The sequence below is a fragment of the Hippoglossus hippoglossus genome, chromosome 1 (genome assembly GCF_009819705.1).
Source record: "Hippoglossus hippoglossus isolate fHipHip1 chromosome 1, fHipHip1.pri, whole genome shotgun sequence".
NCBI classification, from domain to species: domain Eukaryota; kingdom Metazoa; phylum Chordata; class Actinopteri; order Pleuronectiformes; family Pleuronectidae; genus Hippoglossus; species Hippoglossus hippoglossus.
Genome location: NC_047151.1, coordinates 25,947,545 through 25,959,797, shown reverse-complemented (window position 1 = coordinate 25,959,797; position 12,253 = coordinate 25,947,545). Strand labels below are relative to the sequence as shown.

The 12,253-nt window shown below is 39.3% G+C and overlaps 1 protein-coding gene and 1 long non-coding RNA gene across 2 annotated transcripts in view; both read right to left on the bottom strand.

Moving 5' to 3' along the window:
• Positions 1–785: 785 nt before the first annotated feature.
• LOC117761943 (sialoadhesin-like) overlaps positions 786–12,253 on the bottom strand; it is a 20,842-nt gene continuing 9,374 nt past the window's right edge. The window contains exons 4-6 of the mRNA XM_034586336.1: positions 6,853–7,192; positions 1,392–1,449; positions 786–1,039 (exon numbers count right to left, since the gene is read on the bottom strand). Coding sequence (XP_034442227.1) covers positions 848–1,039; positions 1,392–1,449; positions 6,853–7,192 — 590 coding nt within the window. The 3' untranslated portion in view covers positions 786–847. The remainder of the gene's footprint in view (positions 1,040–1,391; positions 1,450–6,852; positions 7,193–12,253) is intronic.
• On the bottom strand, positions 7,561–8,456 carry LOC117762009. Its single transcript, XR_004613914.1, has 3 exons — positions 8,412–8,456; positions 7,815–8,012; positions 7,561–7,701 (listed from the first exon to the last, which is right to left on the bottom strand). It is a non-coding gene; the product is annotated as an uncharacterized LOC117762009 (long non-coding RNA).

Here is a 12,253-nt window from a genome sequence, read left to right as displayed (position 1 = left end):
ATGATTTAAAGCGTTTATTCGTTGACAGTTTTATTGTTGTTTATATTTATATTTAGAAAATCAGAAGGTTTTAAGGTTCTTTGATTTAGTTTTTTTGAAAAATGAACTTAATTTGAAATTAAAATGTTTTTTACACTTCCTATCTTTCGTTGCTGTAAGAATTATAACATAATGTTGACGAACGCTGTTTGAGGGGCCAGCCGAGAATGTTGTCCATGCTAATGCTGATATTTTGCTCAATGAAATGTTTCCTCTGTGTTTGGGCCTCTCATCTAAATGCAAACGGTATTTTAACTCACTAATATGGAGATTTATACAAACACCTTCCAATAGTGCAGATTTTTGCAGAACCTGGTTTCTGTTTATCAGTGTGTAAAAACAAAACAGAGCATTTTGGAAATGATGATGTCACAGTTTACTTCACACGTGCCGACTGTTGCTTTGTGTAATGAGCAGACACCAGAAACAACAACAACAATGGCAGCTGTTTACCAGTTTCAGTAGTTTTGTTAGCAGTTCTTGGTCCAGTTACAAGTGTGCAGCTAAATGTAGCAGCACAGCTCCACATTTCAAACATTGACCGGAGCTTGACTTGCCCAATTTTACTTGGAACACATTATTCTTCTCTGGTGTTTGGTGGATTGTTGATCATAGACTTTTTCTCCACCTACTGGCCCAGCAAGCGCGTTTGAGTGTTTGTTGTCTGCAGTAGTTTAGACAAGGCCTTTGTCTCAAGGTTTGTACACAGGATACATCTCACATCTCACTATAAAATAATGAATATGGTCTGAGACAGCTTTTAATTTTGAGTAGTCACAAAGTCTGAATCACTTGTAATAACAGATGTTTACTCAGGTGTTGTTTTGGGTGTAAAGCTGACAACAGCATAGGGGCTTTGCTCTTCTTCTTGGGGCTGATGTGACTGGATTTGTGAGTAGAGAGCATCTCTGTTGTTGGGGAGTTGGACGCTGCTATAGAGAATATCATCCTCCTCTATTGGTTGAGCTGAGATGTCATCGTACACTTGACCAGGGCTTATCTGATGAAGAGACAAGAGAAACATTTTATTTAATATTTCTGTGTATTTAAAATTCTCTTAATGAACTTAAAAGATTCCAAATGGAGGTTAAATGAATGGGAGGGTTCAATATAGCTGCATTTGCCTATAATAACTCTTGATGTATATACAATTAAAAACTGAATTGTACTGAGAAAATAAAACATTATTAATGTACAGTATTGTGAAATATTACATTCATGGAACATATGGGACAATGCATCTCTGTTTCATTAGAACAATAGTTGAAGCTGCTGTTTGGACTCGGTTGAACTCTCTGAATAGATGAGGACGTTTGTCTAATGGAAGAAACTGTTAAAATTCTCTGCTTTACCTCCTCCAAGTTGACAGAGGTTTCAGTTCTAGGAGACTGGATGGAAGTCATCTTTCTTCTAGAGAGTGAAATGAAGAGGTGAAGCCAGGTTAGTGTGAAAGAGAATGTGAAAGTCATTGCTTTGAAGCAGAGCACAGTGATGCTCACCTAATCCACAAGAAGATGGAGGTGGGTATTACAACCAGGAGAAGAACAACAATTCCTATGACTGCTTGAGTCCCTCCTCTTCTTCTGTGGACAGTGAGCATCTTTTGACGAGAGCTCTTTTGGAGCATTTTAACCTTGCAGGAGTAGTTTCCTGCATGTTCACTGCTGACGGGGTCTAGAACCAGGTACTTGCTTTGTGTTTTGGTCAGATTCAGAGGTTGATTGTTCAAGTACCAAATGTAGTTCATGTTGTCCGTCAGAGGACAACTGGTTCTGCAGGTCAGCGTGACTCTCTGCCCCTCGGTCACCTCCTCAGAAGGACTAAACTTCACTCTCAGATCTGAAAGATGAGATTGGTCAGTTGATAAAGACGTTCCTGAACAAGTGTCTTCTAAAACAACCCAAATAAGCAAGAAGGGTAAATGGAATTAGTTTGTTGAATTAGTTGCCTTATTATTATCGATAGTAACTCTCTATAGAAAGTATGCAGGTATTTAATCTAAATACTGTACCTACCTGTGACGACCAAAGTTACCCCAGGAACAGCCGGCCATTTCCCTGCATCACTTCCTATTCTGAATATGTATTCTGCTGAGTCATTCTTGTTCAGTTTATTGATAGTCAGGATGTGGCGGTTCATCACTTCATGAAACTTAATACGATCTGTACTCTTTATCAGCTCTTCACCAGCCGCCACATCACTTCTTCTATTCTTATACCACGATTTAGACTTCCACTGCTGGTTGTAAGGATCCGAGTATTCACTGGAGATGTTCACTGAGGAACCTTGCAGAGCACAGATCATCCTGTTGACATAATTCACTCTGGAGCAGTATTTATCCTGAACACCTGAAACAGAGATTTTAAACAAATCATCAAACAGTTTATCTTTCTCCCTTTTACAGGCTCTTGACTCAAATCTTTTATGAATTATAACAGACCACGAACGAGCTCATACTCACAAACTTCATCTGAGAACAAGTGCTCTACAGCACAGGAGTAAGAGTGAGGAGAGGAGCTGAGAACTGGTTGTGGTTCCTGCTCCAATCGTCTGTTTTTGTACCATGTGATGGTTTGAGCTTCCGTCTGTGGACAGCTGGTGTTACAGGCCAGTTTGAAATGCTGTTCTGCTTCAGTCTTTTGAACATGTACTTGTATTTCTGTTGGGAGAGAATGAAAAAACAAACTGCTTCTCACCACTTCATCTCTGCCACGTTAATCGAGATGATCTAATAACTTGAGTGACCAAACAGTTACTGGATAATCCCTGCCACATAATGATGAGTGAAAATCCATCCATGTTTTCTTTAGTTAATTTGTACACATACACACACACACGTTTCCATTCTTGACCAATTCCTGCCTAACCTTAACCCAACCAGAACTCATATCTCATGGTCCCTAACCAGGACCTCAGTATGACCGGGCTTCAACGTGTAAGGTAACTAACGATCTCTGGTCAAACACTGTAGATCTTTTAAATTGTGAGAACATTATTTAAAGGATTTAGACGTATGGGGTTGGGAGTGTGTTTGCATGTAATTATTTGTGAAACTTCACCTCTGGGATATGTGATGGAGCACGGCTCATCTTCTGGTCTCTGCTGATTTGAGCACATTCTGCCTTTAGCATAGGTCACAGTGAAGCAGGCTGATGTGAGAGAAGCTGGACAAAAGAAGAACGACATTCTGTGGTGAACAGTGTTTCACAAGCTTTATAATTCAAGGCACCAGGATACGGAGCCACATGTTGTCACTCACCCAGTGAGACTTCAGGGGCTCTGAGATGCTCGTAGCCTTTGAGAGCACAGGAGTATGTGACTGATTCCTCGCTGCTGATTAGCTCCTGGTACCAAGGAGACGAGTCCTCATAGAGAAACTCTGTGTTCTTGTACCAGATATAGACCACAGGGCTTTCAGTCAGAGGACAACTGCTGCTGCACATCAGTGACACCGTCTTTTCTCCTGTGGCAGGAAACACCTTCACCTGCAGGTCTGAGAGGATATTGAATAAAACAAGAATTAATGCACTGTTTTTGCAGTAATAAATTAATAATAAATAACTCAACCACTGTACCTGCAACAAGGAGCTGAATTACTCCCCCCTGGCATTTATTTTGTTTGTCATTCACGTCACTACAACAGTAAGTGTTTTTATCACTCTCTCTCAGATCATTGATCGTAATAGTGAAGTTGCTCTCTTCAGATATGTTCACACGTTTTCCGTCTGCAAAGATCTGATCTTGAACCATCTTGTTGTCCTCCCAGCGAACAGTGAACCATTTCATGCTTGATTTGGGAAGTTGAGCTGAGCAGTGTAGATCCACTGATGAACCTTTTAAGGCACAGATGCTGTTTGCTCCAACCCCTTTAACAGAAAAGCATTTTTATAGTTCTTAACTTCTAGTAGATAAATTATTTTCTTCAAATCAATCTACAATTGACTAATATGCTGATAAACATTAAAATTTCTCACGGTTCAGTTCTGATTCACAGTTAGTATTGTAGAAATAAACGGTCATTCATACCTGAGATGTACAGGAACAAACCCATGAACACACATTCAGCTCCTGCCGACAACATGGCCAGTGTTGTCTTCAGCTTCTCAACAGAAAGTATGACTTTTTGTGAAAGCTCATCAAAAATCAAAACTTTAAATGGTAAAAATCTATCACAGAGAAAATAAAAGAGTGAAGTCAGAATGGTCTGATTGTCTGTGTGAGACGGTTTATCAGACCTCAACTTGTAACAAATCGCTTCCTCATAAAAAGAGCTCTTTGCATTTCCTCTTTTATGTGACTCGCCTGCTAACGTTCTAGATTGTGTAACTGTGGCTTCTAGATACTGACAGTAACGTCAGTAAAGCTTTGCCTTGCAGCAATGTTCTCACAACTTAAACACCATGTACATGATGTCATAACCACAAACTCACAAGTTTCATTTGTGAGCAGCAATAGTCTCTTAATAATCATGGAAGTGTTTTGGATGTAACATAATAAACCTAGAGTTCCATCTCCCATTGCCTTTTAACAAGTTTCTTAGCTGTTGCTAACATTAAACTAATTTGAAACTAGAATGTTGCTCTGACAGTCCATACCTCCACCAAGGCTAATAAGTATTATGTAATATGTCAAAGCAGCGTTTCCAGTTAATTATCCAGACGGTGGCGGCCACCAGATTGTAGTTTGTTCCACCACATTTTCATAATCAACCAAACCATTTTTACGCTTCTCTTATTATTATAACATGGAATCTCTAGATTGGTGTTTTGCCACATTGCTGCATTGTATCGTTTTGTGTCGTGCAATTTGCAGCACTATTTGCCATGTGCTTGCAATATCATCCCTAAAGTTTTTACCATCCACGCAGTCAGTCAGACCTCAGTTTCAGCTGCAGTTGTGTGCTTGTTTGCTGTCACTTGGAATTAACCATATACGTATTGAGTTAAGTTTGTGTGAAACTTCCTGTGTGTATTCTTCCTTTGGCCACGTCCCACCCCTCCACAAAATGTCATGTTTGTCAGTTCAGTTGTTTTTGTGTCATCCTGCTAATTTACAAACTCAAACACTGATGATTTAAAGCGTTTATTCGTGGACAGTTTTATTGTTGTTTATATTTATATTTAGAAAATCAGAAGGTTTTAAGGTTCTTTGTTTTAGTTTTTTTGAAAAATGAACTTAATTTGAAATTAAAATGTTTTTTACACTTCCTATCTTTCGTTGCTGTAAGAATTATAACATAATGTTGACGAACTCTGTTTGAGGGACCAGCCGAGAATGTTGTCCATGCTAATGCTGATATTTTGCTAAATTAAATTTTTCCTCTGTGTTTGGGCCTCTCATCTAAATGCAAACGGTATTTTAACTCACTAATACAGAGATTTATACAAACACCTTCCAATAGTGCAGATTTTTGCAGAACCTGGTTTCTGTTTATCAGTGTGTAAAAACAAAACAAAGCATTTGGGAAACGATGATGTCACAGTTTACTTCACACGTGCCGACTGTTGCTTTGTGTAATGAGCAGACACCAGAAACAACAACAACAATGGCAGCTGTTTACCAGTTTCAGTAGTTGTGTTAGCAGTTCTTGGTCCAGTTACAAGTGTGCAGCTAAATGTAGCAGCACAGCTCCACATTTCAAACATTGACCGGAGCTTGACTTGCCCAATTTTACTTGGAACACATTATTCTTCTCTGGTGTTTGGTGGATTGTTGATCATAGACTTTTTCTCCACCTACTGGCCCAGCAAGCTCGTTTGAGTGTTTGTTGTCTGCAGTAGTTTAGACAAGGCCTTTGTCTGTAGTGATGTGCTAATTTTAGAGGTCCACTAACAGGCCAGTTTGTCTGAAAGAGGAAATAGAAATGCATTTGTCGACTTGTGGTCAATCATGTTGCAACATAAAGAAACAAATATAAAAAAAAACATTTATTAGAAATATAATTTTTTTTCTCATTTTCGTCATAAGACTCTTTAATTACATTCAGCATAGCAGGTAACATGTCAAGTAAATGCCATTACAATCAAAGTAGCCTATTAATACAAACATATAAAATAATGAATATGGTCTGAGGCAGCTTTTAAATTTGAGTAGTCACAAAGTCTGAATCACTTGTAATAACAGATGTTTACTCAGGTGTTGTTTTGGGTGTAAAGCTGACAACAGCATAGGGGCTTTGCTCTTCTTCTTGGGGCTGATGTGGCTGGATTTGTGAGTAGAGAGCATCTCTGTTGTTGGGGAATCGGACGCTGCTTTAGAGAATATCATCCTCTATTGGTTGAGCCGAGATGTCGTCATACACTTGACCAGGGCTTATCTGATGAAGAGACAAGAGAAACATTTTTATTTAATATTTCTGTGTGTTTAAAATTCTCTTAATGAAATTAAAAGATTCCAAATGGAGGTCAAATGAATGGGAGGGTTCAATAAAGCTGCATTTGCCTGGAATAACTCTTGATGTATATAAAATTTAAAACTGAATTGTACTGAGAAAATAAAACATGATTTATGTACAGTATTGTAAAATATAACATTCATGGAACATATGGGACAATGCATCTCTGTTTCATTAGAACAATGGTTGAAGCTGCTGTTTGGACTCGGTTGAACTCTCTGAATAGATGAGGACGTTTGTCTAATGGAAGAAACTGTTAAAATTCTCTGCTTTACCTCCAAGTTGACAGAGGTTTCAGTTCTAGGAGACTGGATGGAAGTCATCTTTCTTCTAGAGAGTGAAATGAAGAGGTGAAGCCAGGTTAGTGTGAAAGAGAATGTGAAAGTCATTGATTTGAAGCAGAGCACAGTGATGCTCACCTAATCCACAAGAAGATGGAGGTGGGTATTATGACCAGGAGAAGAACAACGATTCTTATGGCTGCTTGAGTCCATTTTCTTCTTCTGTGGACAGTGAGCATCTTTTGAAGAGAGCTCTTTTGGAGCATTTTAACCTTGCAGGAGTAGTTTCCTGCATGTTCACTGCTGACAGGGTCTAGAACCAGGTACTTGCTTTGTGTTTTTGTCAGATTCAGAGGTTGATTGTTCAAGTACCAAATGTAGTTCATGTTGTCCGTCAGAGGACAACTGGTTCTGCAGGTCAGCGTGACTCTCTGCCCCTCGGTCACCTCCTCAGAAGGACTAAACTTCACTCTCAGATCTGAAAGATGAGATTGGTCAGTTGATAAAGACGTTCCTGAACAAGTGTCTTCTAAAACAACCCAAATAACCAAGAAGGGTAAATGGAATTAGTTTGTTGAATTAGTTGCCTTATTATTATCGATAGTAACTCTCTATGGAAAGTATGCAGGTATTTAATCTAAATACTGTACCTACCTGTGACGACCAAAGTTACCCCAGGAACAGCCGACCATTTCCCTGCATTACTTCTTATTCTGAATATGTATTCTGCTGAGTCATTCTTGTTCAGTTCATTGATTGTCAGGATGTGGCTGTTCATCACTCCATGAAATTTAATACGATCTGTATTCGTTATCAGCTCTTCACCAGCCGCCATATCACTTCTCATATTCTTATACCACGATTTAGACTTCCACTGCAGGTTGTAAGGATCCGAGTATTCACTGGAGATGTTCACTGAGGAACCTTGCAGAGCACAGATCCTCCTGTTGACATAATTCACTCTGAAGCAGCTTTGATCCTGAATACCTGAAACAGAGATTTTAAACAAATCATCAAACAGTTTATCTTTCTCCCTTTTACAGGCTCTTGACTCAAATCGTTTATGAATTATAACAGACCACAAACAAGCTCATACTCACAAACTTCATCTGAGAACAAGTGCTCTACAGCACAGGAGTAAGAGACAGGAGAGGAGCTGGAAACTCGTTGTGGTGCCGGCTCCAATCGTCTGTTTTTGTACCATGTGATGGTTTGAGCTTCCGTCTGTGGACAGCTGGTGTTACAGGCCAGTTTGAAATCCCAACAGTCTTCAGTCTTTTGAACATGTACTTGTACTTCTGTTGGGAGAGAATAAAAAAACAAACTGCTTCTCACCACTTCATCTCTGCAAACGTTAATCGAAATGGGCTAATAACTTGAGTGAGCAAATAGTTACTGGATAATCCCTGCCACATAATGATGAGTGAAAATCCATCCATGCTTTCTTTAGTTAATTTGTACACATACACACACATGTTTACATTCTTGACCAATTCATGCCGAACCTTAACCCAACCAGAATTCATATCTCATGGTCCCTAACCAGGACCTCAGTATGACCGGGCTTCAACATGTAAGGTAACTAACGATCTCTGGTGAAACACTGTAGATCTTTTAAATTGTGAAAACATTATTTAAAGGATTTAGACGTATGGGATTGGGAGTGTGTTTGTGTGTAATTATTTGTGAAACTTCACCTCTGGGATATGTGATGGAGCACGGCTCATCTTCTGGTCTCTGCTGACTTGAGCACATTCTGCCTTTAGCATAGGTCACAGTGAAGCAGGCTGATGTGAGAGAAGCTGGACAAAAGAAAAACGACATTCTGTGGTGAACAGTGTTTCACAAGCTTTACAATTCAAGGCACCAGGATACGGAGCCACATGTTGTCACTCACCCACTGAGACTTCAGGGGCTCTGAGATGCTCGTAGCCTTTGAGAGCACAGGAGTATGTGACTGATTCCTCACTGCTGATTAGCTCCTGGTACCAAGGAGACGAGTCCTGATAGAGAAACTCTGTGTTCTTGTACCAGATATAGACCACAGGGCTTTCAGTCAGAGGACAACTGCTGCTGCACATCAGGGACACTGTCTTTTCTCCTGTGGCAGGAAACACCTTCACCTGCAGGTCTGAGAGGATGTTGAATAAAACAAGAATTAATGCACTGATGTAATTTTTGCAGTAATAAATTACTAATAAATAACTGAACCACTGTACCTGCAACAAGGAGCTGAATGACTCCCCCCTGGCATTTATTTAGTTTGTCATTAACGTCACTACAACAGTAAGTGTTTTTATCACTCTCTCTCAGATCATTGATGGTAATAGTGAAGTTGTTCTCTTCAGATATGTTCACATGTTTTCCGTCTGCAAAGATCTGATCTTGAACCTTCTTGTTGTCCTCCCAGCGAACAGTGAACCATTTCATGCTTGATTTAGGAAGTTGAGCTGAGCAGTGTAGATCCACTGATGAACCTTTTAAGGCACAGATGCTTTTTGCTCGAACCCCTTTAACAGAAAAGCATTTTTATAGTTCTTAACTTCTAGTAGATAAATTGTACATTATTTGTTTTTGTAAATACCGATTTGCTGTAATATATGTGAAGAGCAGAATCTGAGAAAACGTTTTGAGTGTCATCTTTTTTTTCTTCAAATCAATCTACAATTGACTAATATGCTGATAAACATTTAAATTTCTTACGGTTCAGTTCTGATTCACAGTTAGTATTGTAGAAATAAACGGTCATTCATACCTGAGATGTACAGGAACAAACCCATGAACACACATTCAGCTCCTGCCGACAACATGGCCAGTGTTGTCTTCAGCTTCTCAACAGAAAGTATCACTTTAAATGAAAGCTCATCAAAAATAAAAACTTTAAATGGTAAAAATCTATCACAGAGAAAATGAAAGACTGAAGTCAGAATGGTCTGATTGTCTGTGGGAGATGGTTTGTCAGACCTCAACTTGTAAAAAATCGCTTCCTCCTTATTCTTAGTTTAAAAATAGAGTTCTATGCATTTCCTGTGTTATGTGACTCACCTACTAACGTGTTAGATTGTGTATCTGTCGCTTGTAGATACTGACAGTAACGTCAATAAAACTTTACCTTGCAGCAATGTTCTCACAACTTAAACACCATGTACATGACGTCATAACAACAAACTCACAAGTTTCATTTGTGAGCAAGCAATAGTCTCTTAATAATCATGGAAGTGTTTTGGATGTAACATAATAAACCAAGAGTTCCATCTCCCATTGCCTTTTAACAGGTTTCTTAGCTGTTGCTAACATTAAACTAATTTGAAACTAGAATGTTGCTCTGACAGTCCATACCTCCACCAAGGCTAATAAGTATTATGTAATATGTCAAAGCAGCGTTTCCAGTTAATTATCCAGACGGGGGCGGCCACCAGATTGTAGTTTGTTCCACCACATTTTCATCATCAACCAAACCATTTTTACGCTTCTCTTATTATTATAACATGGAATCTCTAGATTGGTGTTTTGCCACATTGCTGCTTTGTATCGTTTTGTGTCGTGCAATTTGCAGCACTATTTGCCATGTGCCTGCACTATCATCCCTAAAGTTTTTACCATCCACGCAGTCAGTCAGACCTCAGTTTCAGCTGCAGTTGTGTGCTTGTTTGCTGTCACTTGGAATTAACCATATACGTATTGAGTTAAGTTTGTGGGAAACTTCCTGTGTGTATTCTTCCTTTGGCCACGTCCCACCCCTCCACAAAATGTCATGGTTGTCAGTTCAGTGGTTTTTGTGTAATCCTGCTAATTTACAAACTCAAACACTGATGATTTATGACGTTTATTCGTTGACATTTTTATTGTTGTTTATATTTATATTTTGAAAATCAGAAGGTTTTAAGGTTCTTTGTTTAAGTTTTTTTTTTTTTTAAATGAACTTAATTTGAAATTAAAATGTTTTTTTACACTTCCTATCTTTCGTTGCTGTAAGAATTATAACATAATGTTGACGAACTCTGTTTGAGGGGCCAGCCGAGAATGTTGTCCATGCTAATGCTGATATTTTTGCTGAACGAACATGTTTTCCTCTGTGTTTGGGCCTCTCATCTAAATGGCAAACGGTATTTTAACTCACTAATATGGAGATTTTTACAAACACCTTCCACTAGTGCAGATTTTTGCAGAACCTGGTTTCTGTTTATCAGTGTGTGAAAACAAAACAAAGCATTTTGGAAACGATGATGTCACAGTTTACTTCACACGTGCCGACTGTTGCTTTGTGTAATGAGCAGACACCAGAAACAACAACAACAATGGCAGCTGTTTACCAGTTTCAGTAGTTGTGTTAGCAGTTCTTGGTCCAGTTACAAGTGTGCAGCTAAATGTAGCAGCACAGCTCCACATTTCAAACATTGACCGGAGCTTGACTTGCCCAATTTACTTGGAACACATTATTCTTCTCTGGTGTTTGGTGGATTGTTGATCATAGACTTTTTCTCCACCTACTGGCCCAGCAAGCTCGTTTGAGTGTTTGTTGTCTGCAGTAGTTTAGACAAGGCCTTTGTCTCAAGGTTTTGTACACAGGATACATCTCACCGGGTGAAAACCACAGACTGTTCTGAAAAGACGAAATGACGCATATCCACTTCCTCTGGTTGTAGATGGACCACATGGAGCTGATCAAAGCTCTGATGGTGTTCGGTGCCGATGTGGAGATCCACAACGACCTGGAGAAACCCCCGGACTGATCGCTGCACGCACCAGCAAAGGTAAACGAGGCCGGAGGGACGGGGACGAGGGCTTCGAACTGAGAGGGAGACGAATGAACGATTCTGGTGAGAAAGAAAGAGAACAGAAAGGAAGTCTGAGTTTTGACAGTGAAATGCTGTGATGAAACTTACTGAGCCTCGTCTGACTGCCTGGGTTTGATTTCATGAGGTTTTATTTGAAAGCACATGTTCTGCTGTTGATAACACAATCTCTGCATGAACATGATTGTATGTAATGATAACTTTAATCTTTACAGGTGCAATACAGACATTGTTCTGCCATGTAGTGTGATGAAGATTGTTGATTCTCACGTGCAGAATTTATATCTCATGCTACAGGACAAGAAACAGTCTAAAGACATAAAAGCACAAAGGTTGAACTTAATTGTTTAATTGTAATTACAATAATGAGTTAACTGTATAATCATAATTGATATTGACTGTTTATTTTGAGATTATTGCAGGAGCACATTTGTTGTTTACACATTGATATGATTCTGTATGAAACCTCCACCTGATGTTATTGATTTTGAAAATGCATGATGATGATGTTTGCTAACAGCCTGCTCATGCTCTCTCTCTCCCTCTCTCTCTCTCTCTCTCTCTCTCTCTCTCTCTCTCTCTCTCTCTCTTTTCTCTCTTTCTGCTTTTTGTGGGGTTTGCCTGATTTAACATATTGACTTGCTTGAGTGTGTCTGTGTGTTTGTGTTAACATGATAGGTCCTAATAGAAAGATTACTGCTGGACATGCTGTGTAGTGTAGGGGTCCAGCGTTGCCACCCTCC